This window comes from Cyprinus carpio, chromosome A25 (genome assembly GCF_018340385.1).
Source record: "Cyprinus carpio isolate SPL01 chromosome A25, ASM1834038v1, whole genome shotgun sequence".
In the NCBI taxonomy this organism is placed as follows: domain Eukaryota; kingdom Metazoa; phylum Chordata; class Actinopteri; order Cypriniformes; family Cyprinidae; genus Cyprinus; species Cyprinus carpio.
This window is the reverse complement of record NC_056596.1, coordinates 5,177,240-5,194,732: the sequence shown is the minus strand read 5'-3', so window position 1 is coordinate 5,194,732 and position 17,493 is coordinate 5,177,240. Positions and strand designations below refer to the sequence as shown.

Below are 17,493 nucleotides of genomic sequence, written 5' to 3'. Positions count from 1 at the left end.
CGCTGTGTTTAAAAGTGACAGTAATGCGCGACCTCGTCTCTTAACAGCAACATCAGCAGACTGCTCTATGAACAAACTGCAGACATGGGCAACTGCATGGACGGCATTAGAAACAGCTGCGACCGGCAGAAGAATACTAACATTAAAAGTAGTTTACCCGCCGTGTGCTTCGTCTGGCAGTTGTCTATGATCATTCTTTTTGGGGTGTTTGTGCGGTATAATGTCGAGTCAGATACTCACTGGGTTGAGCATAAAAAAAAAGACAATATCACAAGTGATATCGAGAATGACTTCTACTTCAGATATCCAAGTAGGTGCACAATTCTGTTTTCTTATTGTAATTAGTGCCAATTAAATGTATTATTCCATATGAATATTTTTATTATTTTTAATACAGATTTTGTAATTAGTATTGACATGTTCTAGGAAACATTGTCTTTTTTCAAATTATTTATAATTGTATTATCAGTAGCATTTTATATATATATATATATATATATATATATTCATTTATTTATATTAAATTAAAATCAGTAATAATGCACATTAATTTTCAAATATTTTTATTATTTTAAACATTAAATGTTTGATATTGTATATAAAATATGTAAAAAATAATTTGTATTATATATATATATATATAATTAAACTAATATTATATATTACAATTATTTTTTATAAAATTATATAAATTATTATTTTTACATTATGTAATATATATTACTTTACTATTACTGATATTATTTTGTATTATGTGTCAATCTATCTTATTTTCTATTTAAAGATTTTAGAATTATTAAATGTTATATATATATATATATATATATATATATTAAATGTTTATAAAATATACAATGTATACATTTATATAATATTATACAATTATTTACAATAACATACAACTATTACATTTATATCTACCTGTCTGTCTGTATGTCTTATAATCCAATAATGCACCACTGTTTTTTGGCTGTTGAGGTTTATCAGTTGCTACGTCTGTGAGCTTTTCTCCTTCTCTCATACACTTGAGAACCTGCATTCCTTCTTATGCACATGGGACTGTCATTTTACCACAAATGTTCTTTTGTAACAGGTGGCACTGGGGGAGGTAGGGGGTTTATTTACTCTTTGATTATGTAAAGATCACTATCCATTGTCATCTTTTGAATCTTCGAAGGTGTGGTTGAATTCCTCACTCATATATATACTGTAGATCTTCAATCTTCTGCTCAGACTATCCTCTGTTCTACAACTATCAACGTTTCAAGTGTTGGGTGACATGTGGCGTATGAAGTCGGACACAAACTATTGTTTGCCGACAGATCAGATGTCATTGAATGCATTTTGTCACAGTTGAGGAGTGACCACCACTGCAGAAGACTGTTAGAGGAGCTCATCTTCTCAACTCGAGATGTCGATTATGAAAATATTTCCTGAAAGAACAAGGACAGTGTGGAGTGCTTAGCATAAACACGAGAGCGATGGATGACATGCTTTATATAACTCAAAACCAGTGTTTGTTAGTGGTGTGAGATTTGATACCACTTAATGTGCCTGAAAACAAATGTATCACACCTGCTATATCCGAATTAACTCGAGTTACTTGCCATTTATATACACAAAATGTTCTTTGTGTATATAAATACAGTTCAGACAACTTAATAAGATTGTAATTGATCCAGGCAGTTGTTACTGTGGGAGGTTTCATTGTTTTTTGACACCCACCTGAAACCTGGAGTTTTGTAGCTCCTGCATCATCGGTTGAGAAGGTTTTCAAGGTGAACTATCGTACCAGGCCTCTGTTTCTCCGTGTAAATAAGGGCTTGTTCAGATAGGGGATTTTTGTGTGTTGTAATTATCTGTTTTTTTTGTTTAGCAGTTTTGTGGTTTTCGTTGTGTTGTTGATTTTGTTTTTCTAATGTGGAATAAAACCTAGAACATTTTGACAACAACCAGCCCAACCCTGTCCTGTTCTGGGAAATTAACGTGTGGTTACTTTTCAGCTATGCTAGTCAAATTCACTGTTGCTTTGACCTCAGTAATGCCACCAATTGGCTCATATTACAGTTTGTGCGTTGCTAAAACACATTTTTGTCTTTAGTCATGGTAATGCGACTGGATATTGGCTGTAAATGTACATTCAGAGCCATTCATTTATTTCAAGTTCTGTTGTTTTCCTATTGTCTAAAGCAGGGGTTTAAAAATGGGGCCCAGGACCCAAAAGAGAGTGTTAAGGTGGTCTGCGAAAAAAGTGAGAATTAAAAAAAAACAAAAAAAACGTTATGCATTTTTAGGGCTGTCAAAGTTAAAATGTGCACTTAAGATGTTAAGATGTGCACTTTTTTTTAAAGTAAATTTACGTTCGCCCAAATTTGGTTCATATTCATTCTGCTTTCTAAAGATGGATGTGAAGTATTATTTTCTATGATGTTAACTGAAGTATAAATATATAATATTTATATTCAAATATTTTATAAGTTTTCTTTCTGAAGTATAAATATATATTATTTATTTTATTATTTTTTATTTTTTTTTTTTTGTTATTTTTAGTAGTTATAGTTTGGTTTTTGTAATTTTTTGTTTTTAGTTTTTTTTTTTTTTTTATTTTTTTTTTAAGTTGAATTTGAACAAAACTGGCCTTATTTATTTTTATTTTGTTTTTGAAGATTGTGGTTTTGGTAATTTTTTTTATGATGTTATTTAATGTTGTGATTTTGGTTTTTTAAATCATGATTTAGGTTTTGAACCGGTATGGGTTTTTCAGTTCTGACTGTTTGTTTACATCCTTTATAACACCTATTTCTATTAGGCGGATTTCTAATGATCATCAATGTTTATAATTGACTTTTTCATCTTTCTGCAGGTTTTCAGGACGTTCATGTCATGATCTTCGTGGGCTTTGGCTTTCTCATGACTTTCCTGAAGCGCTATAGCTTTGGTGCCGTGGGATTCAACTTCCTGGTTGCGGCATTCGGCATCCAATGGGCTCTTCTGATGCAAGGCTGGTTCCATTCTCTGGACTACAATGATGGAAAGATCAAGATCGGTATAGAAAAGTATGTTACAGATATTACAGTTGCCAAAAAAGGTGCCACGAATCAAAAACCAAATCAAAAGTAGTACTGAGAAATGATTCCTTCCACCAGAATTAGCTGATTTGCTCATTTGTTTGAGGTTTAATGCAGACAATAAGCAGTTTTTGGATGTGAACCTACTGTTGATCACTTAGAAGGACAGAAGACAGAGAAACCAGTTTGTTGTTTACCTCAGGTATCACTTTCCTGTGGGAATGAAGGATTTGTTTTGCATGTAAACAGCATTTAGACGAACAGGAATTGTAGGCAAAACTTTTGTAATCAGCAGTTTTTGCTACTCTGTATGTTTTAGTGTAGTTTGCGTGCAGACTCTTCTCACTGAATTAAATTCAACACTAATTCGGGGAAAGGAAGGGGGTAAATGTGAACTGGTGAGTTGATTTAAAGGTTTCCTCTGTGATCAGCTTGATCAATGCAGATTTCTGTGTGGCGGGTTGTCTGATCGCGTACGGGGCTCTTCTGGGGAAGGTCAGTCCTGTTCAGCTGCTGGTGATGACGCTGTTTGGTGTCACGCTGTTCGCCGTTGAAGAGTACATCATCCTGAACATCCTCCATGTGAGTCTGATCGCTGTTTTACTTTGTATTTTTAGAGCTGTCAAAGTTAACATGCACTTAAGATGTTAATAAAATGTTTTATCATACTTTTTTACTCATTTACGCTCACCAGATGTCATGCTGTTTCCTAAAGACAAATGTGAAGTGTTCATTTCTATAAAGAAACCTGAAAAGTATTAAAATAATAAATAAAAATAAAATAAAAGTGCATGAGAAACCCCGTGTACATTGATCTCTCAACTGCAGTGTTTTCTCTTTTAATTTTGTTAGTATACTGAATGTAGCAGTACACTAGCATAAAGATGAATTTGTGTTTTTAGTTCAAATACAGGACATCAAATGGCTTCATGCTATCCTTTGTTTAATGATTCAATCCCTGTTAGGCCAAAGATGCCGGCGGCTCCATGGTGATCCACACTTTTGGAGCTTATTATGGTCTTTCAATCTCATGGGTTTTGTATCGGCCTGATTTGGATAAGAGCAAACATTTGAACGGGTCTGTCTACCATTCGGACGTGTTCGCCATGATTGGTAAATCCATTAATTTGGTACAAATATTAGACGGAGCTTGCATTATATTTTATTATTGGACTGTTGCTGGACATTCTGTGCAAAATCTTGCTTAGCAAATACACAGAAGGACACTGATGTAAAAAGTAATTGAAGGCTCAGATACGGTTTGCATATTACATTCTGGCGTCCTGTGCAGGCACCCTCTTCCTGTGGATGTTCTGGCCAAGTTTTAACTCTGCCATTGCTGATCATGGAGACGGTCAGCACAGAGCTGCCATCAACACATACCTGGCCTTGGCCTCCACCGTTCTCACTACAGTCGCCATGTCCAGCCTGTTTGAGAAAACAGGGAAACTAGACATGGTAAGCATCTGCCATTTTTTTGGCAGACCAGATTCAATTAATCGCAAGATTCTATAAGATAAGATCGCATAGAATTTTTTATTTATTTATTTTTTTATTAGGATGATAAAAAACATGATGATATTATTGTTTTTTTTTAATGTGGTTTCCAGCCTGACAAACTGAAACAGAAATTAATTATATTGATATATTATTAAATTAAATTTCATAATTATTATTAATATTATTATTGTCTTTTTTTTTTTTTAATCCAGTAAATGCAATGTCTGGACAAGTCATGGAAATTCACTGGCCAACCAGTTCACTTTCTCATTTAACCTGTTTGGAAATGCATGTGATTTTTAATTTAAATGGAATGAATCCCAAATGCTGTGTTTTTCCCTTCCAGGTTCACATCCAGAATTCCACGCTGGCAGGCGGAGTTGCTGTGGGAACAGCAGCTGAGTTTATGCTGTCACCATATGGTTCTTTGATTGTGGGTTTCTTCTGTGGCATCATATCTACGCTGGGTTACATCTTTTTCTCGGTGAGTTATTCCAGACATCTCTCCTTCCAGACTGTGACCTTTTATGCCATCTGTTTCTTTAATTATTGATTTAACTCAATTCATTTGATCACAGTAAAAACTTTCCAGAAATTGTCTTTTGTTTTAAATGTCTCATTTGTCTCTACTCCTCAGCCGTTCTTGGAAGAGAAACTGAAGATTCAGGACACCTGTGGAATCCATAACCTGCACGCTATGCCAGGGGTCCTTGGAGGAATTGTGGGTGCCATCTCAGCCGCTGCTGCCACCAAAACTGTTTATGGAGATGAAGGGTCAGTAAACAGAAAAATAATTGCATTGTATTTCATATAACACAGGTTTAAAGGAATAGTCCATCCAAAAAATGAAACATTGCTGAAAATGTACTCCCCTTCAGGCCATTCAAGATGTAGATTTGTTTCTTCATGGGAACAGATTTGGAGAAATTTAACATTACTTTATCACTTGCTCACCAGTGGATCCTCAGCAGCGAATGGGTGCCGTCAGAATAATAGTCCAAACAGCTGATAAAAACATCACAAATGGCCAGAAGCAATGGTTTTTACTTCACAAAATGTTGGAAAATGGACTGGAGTCATGTGGATTATTGTGATGTTTTTATCAGCTGTTTGGACGCTAATTCTGACGGCACCCATTCACTGCAAAGGATCCAAGTGATGTAATGCTGCATTTTGAACAAAAATATTAAATCTTGATTTTTGTAAAATGTTGCAACAAGATGTTAAAAGAAATTTTTTTGTTGTGTTTTTTTTTTTTTCTTTTTTTTTTTTTGTGCGTGTGAAAAATGACAGTTTTGGACATGTAAGGTAATAAAAACTATTTAAAAAAAAAAAAACGTTAAAGTAACTACAAAAGAGCATGTAAAGCAAATACCTTTAAGAGAAATTCCGTGTGGAGAATGCTCCCAATCCGCACAATGTTCTCACTTTTTTTTCCCCCTTACCTGTTTGCATCTCTGATTTTTGGATGAACTATTTATTTTAATTGGTATTAATAATATTTAGCTCACTCTAATAATTACTTTTGTCCATTTCAGGTTGGTAAATACATTTGACTTCAAAGGGTCTTTTGCAAACCGTGTGCCTACTATTCAGGGAGGATATCAGGCAGCGGGACTGTGTGTGGCTTTGTGTTTTGGAATCGGAGGCGGCATACTAGTTGGTAAGAGTTTTTTGATATTAATCGGGTTTAAGTGTATGTTGTGATGACTTCCCGTTGTGTGCAACAGTAACACTTTACAATACTTCAGAAAAGCTTGCGGATCTGAAAGGCTTTGTTGAGATTGTTTGCCATGTACTGTAGTGGCACAGGTGTGTTTGTAGCATGAAAACTAAAGAGGGCAGTGTAGGATGACATTTGCTAGTCACTCTACAAATGGCTTTGCATTAATGGGTGAGGCTGATCTTCACCTGGAGTGAATGGCCAGGTGTATTGGATTTCAGTTTGTCATGGAAAATATGTCATGGAAAAAATGTTGGCATAACTGTATTGTTACACCGACAGGCCTGGTTCTGAAGCTGCCCATCTGGGGCGATCCTGCAGATGAAAACTGCTACGATGATGAGATCTACTGGGAGGTCAGACAGGTTTTTTTTTTATTTTTTTTTTATAACATTTACAGATTTTTTTTTTTTTTTCAATCAAGCCACAACTAAACATTAAAATAATACAATATAATATGTTATTGTTATACATGCATTCAAAATTTATTTCTATTGTTTTTTTTTTTTTTTATTTTTTTTTGTTGGTTATTGAGGGTTAATGAGGTTTTAGTAAGTGTTCTGGCCTATAACAACCACATGATCCCCAACAAACATGCAGACATGTGAGTACTGGAACATAACACTGACACCTCCCTTTAAAAAAGTGTTCCTGTTCAGTTACTATTTTCTCAGTTATAGACTTGTTTGTGAATTCTAGACATCCTAATCTCTGTCTATGAAAAATATATCTGCTGTTCAAAAAGAACCATTCCTGTGAGGCAAAAAATATCCACCAGAGGGCGCATGAGGCTCAGAATCAGGGTTGCCAGGTTTTCACAAGGGGATCCCCCAGTAAAATTGGTGGGGTTCCCCTGGTAAAATTAGCATTTTAGGGGCTAAAAATCATGTTATTGGGGTAATGCTTAAACCCGGAGACATAACAACCCCTGGCAACAGTGTTACAGTAGTCAAATTCCGCGGGAAAATCGCGGACTTGGCAACACTCCTCAGAATACTAATGTACAATTGAGCAGCATTTTAAGTTCAGGACCCTTTTTGTTAGTGGAGACACTTGAACAGTACAATCATTTAAATTTAACAATTGTTTATAGCTTAATTATAAAAATATTAGACATGCATAAAAGCCACACAACTGAAAATGCACAGTGAGTCATTATAAAACAAAAAAAAATTAGTAATTATTTAGAACATGTAGTAGTAGTAGTAGTAGTACTAATAATTCAAGACAGTAGAAAAACAGAAATCAAAAGAAAATGAATAATAATATAATTGTATTGCTTCATAAAAATATAAAAAGCATATAAAAATTAATATAATGATAATGATGACAACTGTTTATTTTATAGCTTCACAGACAATTGAAAAATAAAAATAATGATATTTATAACCAGAAGAAAATTAATATATAAATAACACATTAAATTAAAATTTATTTATGTAGCTTCACAGAAAATATAAAAATAAAGAAGCTTAAAAGAAAATTGAGAAATGGCTAAAAACGTCTCAGTGTGTAACTGATGGGCAATAGTGGCAAAGAATTACTGTAGATGGTGTTTCTCTACCATCTCAGATCATGTGACATTAGGAGGTGATTTCTTCTCTCCACCACAAGGTGGCGCTTGATGACCGCGTTGAGTTTAAGAGCAGCAAACTTGAATTGAAAGCTGAGAGTAACACATGGTTTCTCATTCAGGAGAGAGACAAACTTCGTGGAGCAGCGTTAACACATGGAATCAGATCCGCAGTGATGTGAATCTGTGTCACTGAGAAAACATCTGCCTTCCTGCTGCTCTCCTTGAAGATAACAATACTCACTACATGCCAAAATTACTAACAAACATTTCTTTTGCTTGCCATGAAGCACATATCACACACATTTTGATGATGCAGATAATACATTTATTTTATCCAGGTTGAGATGCAAATATTAAAAAAATCTCTCTTAATATATCTGCATGTCAGAATTCAGATCAGTCAGAATGATAAAGTAGAAAAAAGATCAATTAATTTATTTTTCTTTTAACAAAAATGATGATGAATCCTGATTTCCTGTGAATGTGTTCAGAGAAAATGTGACCAAAACCCCACAACCTCTAAACCTCCGAGCTGTTACATTTTTAATGAAGTTCATTTTACAGGTGTTCATTTAAGCATTTGTTATCCTAACATTATTTGATCGTTATAATGTAATTGTTTAGTTTTATAAGATTAGGAATAGTTTGTCTTAATTTTGTAGGTGAGAATCCGCACATTGTATCCACATTTTTAAATTCTATAATCTTTTATTTATAGATTTTTCCTGATAATTTGCATGTCCATGTCAATCAGCATGCGTGCAGAACATCTCTAAATCAAACATTTGTCATTTTCTTACTGCTTTCACAAATTTGGCCAAAATGACAGCAACAATGTGCAATATCAGTATGTAAATATTCCTGCACAGTTTCCTTTCTCTAATGTAGCATACACATTTAATTTGTTTTGTCTTTTGTGTGTCATCTTTATTGTAAGATTGATTGTTCAAAAAGAAAAGAAACTAAATTTTGGCTACTGTCTAATTCCAGATTAAATTATTGAAGTGATTGTTAAAATAGGTTCACTTGCTCCTTTTTTTCCTGCACAAATTCACACTCATTTTATATATATATATATATATATATATATATATATATATATATATATATATATATATATATATATATATATATATATATATATATATATAATATATAGCCTATATATATATATAGCATAAATCACTAGAGTAGATTTAAAAATAAAAAATGATTATTTCCACTGCTCTTAAAACAATTCCTCTTTTTTTCAGTTTTGAGAGCGCTACAGAAAGGATTTTTTTTTTCTTTCACCCAGACTGCTGTGTAAACTTAACATTTGGATCTTCTTGAGGATTCCAGTCATTTTTGGCTAGTGACTGTCTCTGTCCCTTTTAGACTCATGGTGGGGTGAAAGGTCCTGACATCTGCTTGTCTGGGGTCAATTGGTTGATGTCAGAGGTCTGTCCTATTAAACACAACACCAAACAGATAACTGGATGTTGGGGGTCAAAGGGCAGATGAATGCCACAGGTGAATCCAGTAAAGAGTACAGATTAATGCAGTTTCCACTTAAATATGGTGCAGTTTTTTGCGAAGCAAATCAGCATATTAGAATGATTTCTGAAGAATCACGTGACACTGAAGACTGGAGTAATGATGCTAAAAATTCAGCTTTGCATCACAGGAATAAATTACATTTTAAAATGTATTAAAACATAAAATGGCTATTTTTAAATTGGAATAATTACATAATATGACTGTTTTTACTGTATTTCTAATCAAATGAACAGCTTTAGTGAGCCTGAGAGACTTCTTAATACTTATTTTATTTGTTTTTATTATATATATAATATATAATTTTTTTTTTTTGCATGAAATTATTTTTGTAAAAGTTTTTTTTTTTTTTAAATGAAAGTCGAAGACCCTTGTCTAAATTTGTTTCTCAGGATCGTAATGTTTTAATTTAAAGGTTATTCTTAAATGTTTGAAATTAGTTGTGTTGAAAAATGTCAATTATACATATGCATTAATATATACATTTAAAAAGGAAAAAATGAACTTATATATAGTTGAAATGGACAAGCTATTGACTGAAAAAAGCACCTTTCTGTTCTTCCATATTGTTTTTTTTTTTTTTTATGGTTTCAAAAAGATTAAATATTTAGTCAGAAGTGCACCATAAGCAAACAGTCTTCCTGTCTGTATCACTGACATCACCTTTATTTTCCCCTCTCTGGGAAGTCAGCATGTGACATACTTAGATCTTCGCTCCCATCTTGTCAAAGGACGTGAGGAACAAACAAACGTTCCAATTAACTGCTTTGGGTTCCTGCGGAGGGAAGCGGGAAACCCCCTCCTTTCTATTTGCTCTCACACACCCCTTCTCCACCTTCTCAGCATTCAGAGGCCTCGCTCTCCATTCTCCTTCCCTGCAGGCCTTTCGCGGCTAATGTTTATTCATTTACCGCTTAAAGGACGGACACAGCACCCTGTTAAAACTAAATCAAGCTCCATTCATGACATGATCCTTTTCGTCGGGCTCAAAGGGCCCCGGTCCGAGGGGGGCCTTGACCCTGAAGACGCAGAGCAAGGGAGGGGTGGGTTTGATCCTATAGCCTTCTGAAAAAGACAGCACTGTCTGCCTCGGCGGTGATTAAGCTGACCAATGGCGGATGCAGCGAACACGACGGCGGGAATTTAGAGGAGGCGTGCTGGAGATTAAAATATGTCACGCCCATTCAGAGCCGCTGGGATAATGGAATAAAGGAGCGTTATAGGAGGGAATGAAGGGATAGTGGGAAGAGGTCTTTTCACAGCTCATGACTGATTGCCCGTCTTTTGATTGACGTCCAGTGTGGAGCTGAAGGGTGGGAAAGTTCTGGGTGGGGTTGATGTTGAGCTGTGAGAAATGAAGGTTAGGACATTGTGTGTGAGAAGAGAATCTCCATGCTGCTAATTAGCTGTGACCGTTACAGCCGCTCAGAAGCACGCTGAATATTACAAATAAATGTTGTACCAAGATTAGAAAGGATAATGTGGAATTAAATGTGTGCGTTATGTACAGTGGCCCCAAAATGACTTTGGGCACTCAAACCAGATATAAAAATCTCTGAATATCATTGCATATTAATATGTATAAATGGTTTAATAATTATATTTATGTAAAAAAATAAATAAATGTTTTTTTTTACAATTACAGGGATAATGTAAAATAAAATATAATAAAATAAAATAAAACCGCAAGATACAAAAGCACATACCACATACACAATATACATAGAGTAAAAAAAAAAAAAAGAAATTAATGTGTGCGTTATTTTTGTGCACAAATTTAATGTATAATAAACATATACAATATATAAAATATGCTTTTAATTAAAATAATGATAGATAGATAGATAGATAGATAGATAGATAGATAGATAGATAGATAGATAGATAGATAGAAAATAAACATTTTATATGACAAAAAAAATTCCAAAACATTTTGACATTTTTAGGTCTGGCTTGAGTGTGTTGTGTATATATATATATATATATATATATATTAGATAATATGATGAAATAGTTAATGTTATGAATTACTACTGTGAACTTCAGGAGGAACTGAGTTCACACATCCACTAAAAATAACTCTGACACCAGTTGATTAAACGTTATTGCAAAAAAAAGATTTGTTTTATGACACTCGTATATTTTAAAATGTTGTTTTAGTGTCCAAATACTTGCTGGAGTGGCCTTGATGCATAATAGAAATTTGTAGAACTGTATCTACATTTGCATTTAAAGCTTTAATCTTGCCGTTAAAATGTTTTGTGCAGGAAATGTGCAGGACCCCAGTAACACTCCTCAGATTGTGAGCCTGTGAGTGTTTCTGTGCTCTACACTCATAAACCAGCCTGTAAATCCAGAGTCAGCTCCATAAAGACGTTCACAAAGGTGCCAAACTGGTCTTCCGCTGTCCTCAGTCCGAGCCCTTCATTTGTGTTCCAGTTTCATTGTGGAATCTGTTAGTATTATGTGATGTTGGTGTAAATCTCATTCAGGAAAAGCAGCAGTAAAAGCTTTTATTGGTCTCTGGGCATGATCCGGGTTAGGAAGCTCTTCAAGTGTTGATTCTGGTGGAAAGGTCTTTGTTTTAAAAGTCCTCTGATGGGGATTTTTGTCTAGTTTTTTAATAGTGATAGACCAGTATATGGACCGACATGATTAAGTGGTCAACGTTTGGGTATTTTGAGATCCAAAGCATCAGCTGCTAACTGCTCATTCATCCAATCAACAGAACTAGCATCACCTCAAGAAACAGTATATCAAAACAAGCCCAATGCTTTTTGTTTTGTTTGCCCATTGTCATTTCTGTATTCATGTACAGTAAGTGTGTCCGCTTTTTCCATTTAGAGAGCAACAGCAGTTTATAAAATGCAAATTTAAAGTCAACATTTACTCTTTTTGATTGTTTTACGAGGTTTCCAAGCAGACAACATAAAGTGAAGAAACCTTTGGGAGAAGGACAAAGCTTCTATACACAAGGTCAGGGAGCTGAAATAGACCAGTGCAGTCAAAACTGATTAAAAACACCATATCTGATCATTTTGACATCGATTGTATCAGATGGCCAATTTACAGTTTCTCAGTTTGTTCTTGTGTTACTGACAGGCTTTTCAAAGGATCATGTGTTTTCTTTTTTCATATATCTTAGTGAAATTGAAGTATATATTGTCAAAATAATTTTGCAATAATTGCCATTCTCTTCTCTATTGAATAACCCATATTAGTTGCTATTATTCAGTTTTTGTTTTATTTTCTACACTACTGTTCAAAAGTTTAGTGTCAGTATGATTTCTGTCATGTGTTTGCAATAAGTCTCTTACGGTGTTATTTTAAGCATCATAGATATGCTATTCTAGTTTTTTATTAACATTTATATATTTATTCATGTTTTGAATAAGTTTAAAAATTTTTTCTGTTTTCATTTTAATTTTAGTTAAAGCTTTAGTAATTTTGTGTGAGGATTTTTTTTTGGGGTGGGGGGGTCATTTTTGGTAGTTTTATTATTTAAAAAAAATAGATTTAATTGTAGTTTTAGTTTTAATTAAATATAATAACCCTGGATTTGCTTAAAAATACGATCATATTGTGAAATAAAATCACTTTTCCCCCCTATTTTATTATATTTTATGCTTCATAAAATCATTCTAATATGTTAATTTGGAGCACAAGAAACATTTCTCGTTATCAATTTTGAAAACATTTTTTTTTTTTTTTGATACTTTATTAGGATTCTTTGATGAATAGGAAGCATTTATTTGAAATAGAAATTAATATAAATGACTGTCACCTTTGATTAATTTAATGCACCCTTGATGAATAAAAGTATTAATTTCTTTAAAAAATGGAAATCTTAGGGACCCCATCTGTAACCTGATAACTACTCTTTTGATTGTGTTTTGAAGTTTCTTAAGTAGCTCGATTCTTTATTATTATGTATGAAGGTGTAGATGCCACTGATTCCATAAGCTGGAGGTGTTCCTGCTTGATTTTATTTATTTATTTGTACAATGGCCACCTTCTGATCCTGTTCCTGACACTCCCCCCCACCTGTCATAATTGGCGACCCGTCGCCGGCTGTGCGCCTCGCACACTCCAGGTATCTGGTGACTAAGGGTCTGTAAGTGCCCCTGTCAGCACACCGCGGTGAGGAACAAGAGATTAGCTCTAATCCAATCCACTCAATCCTTCTCCTGCGCACCTCACGCTGTTCCTTCACCCTGGAGGAGGAGCCATGGCTTTCAGGTCAGCACTGGAATCCCTGGCCTGAAAAGAAGCCCACCAGAAAATAAAAAGCCCTCTCTTTAGACCCGGTGACTACGGCTGGTTGGCTTTTGAATGGTGCTCTGTGACAAAGACCTTCTTTCACAGGACGGTGGCTGCCAGGAAAGGCAGAATAAATGAGGAGGATGCCACGGCAGATGTGTGAGACATCTCTGTTAGCGTTTGATTGACGTGAGGCTGCACGCTCGCCCCGTCCCCTCCAGACCAGAGGCACCTGTCTGAGAGTGTGTTGCATTGTCTGACTTGAAGTTCAAAAAATGGTGTGTGCATCACACTGCATCACACAGACATCCATTTGAGGGCATCGGCCTGGGCATCGTGTCTGTAATATATGTGTGAAGTCTCCTCCCCTGTTGAACCAATGCTTTTCTGAAGGAGAGCAAAGATTTAATAGGTTTAATAGAAGGAGCTACTTTGTTTCAATACATTACATTTATAGTGATCTTTACCATATATTGTATTTAATGCATGCTTGAGTATACAGCATTCAGTATTGCATTTAATATTTATGGCCTGATTTTTTATTTTTATTTTCAAACTTGTTCATAAAGCTTTTAGTGGATTTTTAATGGATAATCAGCAAAACTGAAGGCAAATGGTATATGGTAGTTCTGAACAAATAATATGGAAGATAAAAATAAGCCAATAGTAATAATAAAAATAATAGTGATAAGGATAATAATAATTTATAAATATTAATTAAATAATAATAGTGATAAGGATAATAATAATATGGTTTTAAAAAATCCTTAATATCAAAACACTCAGGTAATTTATGCAATAATCTAAAAATAATAATTAATAATATATTTTATATACTGGAATGTTTTTTAAAAAGTATTTAATAGTCAAAACATAATTGTAGTCGTACTAATAATAATTTAAGAAATGTTAAAATTTTATTAGGTTTAAAAACAACTCAGTCAATATAATAATAATTCAAAACATCATGTGAAATCGTGTAAAATAAAAGGGTCATCAGTATCAACCAAATTAAATAATTTGTAAATTTGTTAAATTGTTAAAATGTTTTTAAAAGGTCTTAATATGTAATTTAAATTTATTTCTTGATATCAAAATGCTGAGATAAGATTTTTTCTAAAACAGACCGTTTACTTATTATTTTTTAGCATACCTTTAAATAATGTAAAATTTAAATGCAACACTGTTACACAATAAGTCGTTTTACATAATTTTTAAATATTCAAACATTAAAATGAAAAATTATACATAACAGCATACATTAAAAAATTTGATCATTCAAACCATTATTAAAAGTTATTTTGTAACTTTCTACCATTTTTAGAGAGCATGTGCTTTCGAGTCTTTCGACATGTCTTTAACACAATCATTGCTTTGTAAAACTAAAATTCTAAGAGAAACACTATTATGATGACTTGACATATTACTATAGTGCATATTCATGATATGAAATGCCATGATTAAATGTAGCTCATTTCCCATATTGTCAGTGTATGTGTGTGTGTGTGTGTGTGTGTGTGTGTGTGTGTGTTTGCTCTTGGGCTGCCATGTGTTTGTGTATGCTGATCACACTCGTCATGTCTGGCCCCCGCCCCAGTCAAGGGCCCTGAGGTGGGGCGTCTCACTCAGACTTTGGGATATATGGGTACCACATTGTCCCAAACAGGTCTCCTCTCTCCTCCCTACCCAGACGTGTTCTAGGACTGTCTGGATGGCTTTTCCCAGACAGTCACCCTCCCTTCAGGGGCTGAGAGAAGCATGACCCCCTCTGTCAGCACAGCACTCCAGACAGCAGGGGTCAGAGGTCAAGACCAGCTGTCACTTCACCCCACCATTCCTCAATGTTGCATTATAGTCCTGATCAAGGGATGGAGGAATGCAGACGTGCATTCCTCAGGACGTCCCATCAGAGAAAGTCCATACTGCAACTGTTATTTCATTTATATGTAACAATTAAGCATGTATTAAAACTGCACAGAAATTGATCATAGAGTAGCGTGTTAGTTTGGAATAATCTATAATTCAGCATAGCATTTTTATGATTTTTTATGAAGTGTTTTAAAGGTAAATGTGTTGTGTAAATGCATTTTAAATGTCACATATCAAATCTCAAATCTATTATACATATTTGTTTTATTAATTTGATGGTTTTAAAGAGCTTTGAGAACACATTTCCTCTCTCTAGAGGGACAGATGTCCTTGAGGTGAAGTTCAAGTCCAATGTCTCTCAAACTGTCTGGAAAACTTTTGTTCAGAGAAAGTCTAAAACAGTCTCAGAAAGTGGAGGAATGTTACATTTACATTAACTGGGACAGTCTTCTGATACATGATACAAAGAAATAGTTCAATACACCTTTGTATTGTGTTTAAGTTGGTGAATTTATTTATTAATTTATTTTTCTTTTACTTGAAAAACTTTCAGACCAGAAAAAAACGTCAGGACAGTCTCTGCAAAGTGTTTCATTTCAGAAATGAAAGTGTGCTGGCCAGTCAAAAGGTGTTTTCTTTAACATTAAAGTTTTTAATAAGAAATCAAATTATACAAATGTGTGTGTGTGGGTGGGTGTGTGTGTGTGTGTTTTTCTAACAACGGTATTAAATTTAAAACCTTGTTATCATTTGTGTAAATTCTGTTCAAATTAAAATTCTCAGATTCAATATCAGCATATTTTGCCTATGTAATGAAGAATTTGAACTGAGGTGAAGCTGCAGGTGTTTGTCAGAAATGAGGTAAAACATTTTTCATGAATTTAACGCTTGGGCAAGTGTTTTAATGTTATTCTTACAGTTTTTCATTTACAATATTTTTTTGACCAGATGAATGGATTAATATGTTTCCTTTCACATTGTTGCTGTTATCAGAATTATTTTGTGTTTTATGATTTGGCTACATTTCGTTGAAAATCTTAGAATATCAACGTCTATCAACGTGTATTTTTTTTTTTTTCTGCAATAAGGTAAGACTTGTGTCTATGCAGAAGATTCCGATATAAAACCATCCTGAGAAACATTCACTGGAGTAAAAGTGTGACAACTAGCCCCGGTCTACATTATAGAGGCTGCAGAGATGAAATCAGCGCGTTTTTTAAGCTTATTTCCTTTCATGAACCTCTCCTACTTTTTCTTATCTTTTTGCTTTTTGAATTAAATTTTTTTTTCTAGTCTTTTAGCTGCTCAGCGATAAGTTGAAAAAATGATTTTGGATATTTTAGCTAAAATTATAATCAGCTGATATGTCGAATATATTGCGAAAGTTTTGACATCTGACCATTTTTTTCGATTTCTAAATACATCAGGCTTCTATGATCCTTCAGGTTTGCTCATCTGTTTAACGAAAAAACGAAGAAGTTGCACAATTGTTGCACTTTTCGTACAATCAGAAGGTTCTTAAATCTAAAGCTAATGTGAATGAAAGGAAAAGACACGTGCTGGAGTAATTCCACATGTATGGAAATATATAATATGGTATAATATAATTATATAATGTAGCTTGACCATACGATTAAAACAAAAGCTAATAATAAAAACGTTCAGATAAAGATTAAACATATCTTTACGCACGAACTGTAGAAATGCTAATAGTCTAGTTATTGACTCGTCATTAACAGTTCGTGCTTTATTTTGCGTTCCAGTTTGGTTTTAACTATTACTATTACTATTACAAAGGCGTTTTGTGTTAAATGCAGATAAACTTTTAACAATTAATCCAATTCAGATTAAATAACTCCCTCACATTTTCAAACAACCATTCTTTCTTTCTCCTTTTGGAAAATAATTAGCAGATAAATTAGTGGATTGTTTTGGACAGTTTAGTTGAAGTATTTTTTTTT

General features: G+C 33.9%; 1 protein-coding gene across 1 annotated transcript; it reads left to right on the top strand.

The window, feature by feature from the left end:
* On the top strand, positions 1-8,884 carry LOC109051092 (Rh family, C glycoprotein b). The gene is made up of 11 exons (XM_042715129.1): positions 1-310; positions 2,864-3,056; positions 3,500-3,650; positions 4,034-4,181; positions 4,360-4,526; positions 4,915-5,052; positions 5,206-5,342; positions 6,107-6,231; positions 6,574-6,656; positions 6,837-6,895; positions 7,987-8,884. Exons 1-11 carry the CDS (start codon positions 85-87, stop codon positions 8,015-8,017), a joined length of 1,458 nt encoding a protein of 485 aa, XP_042571063.1. The 5' UTR covers positions 1-84; the 3' UTR covers positions 8,018-8,884.
* Positions 8,885-17,493: the final 8,609 nt, after the last annotated feature.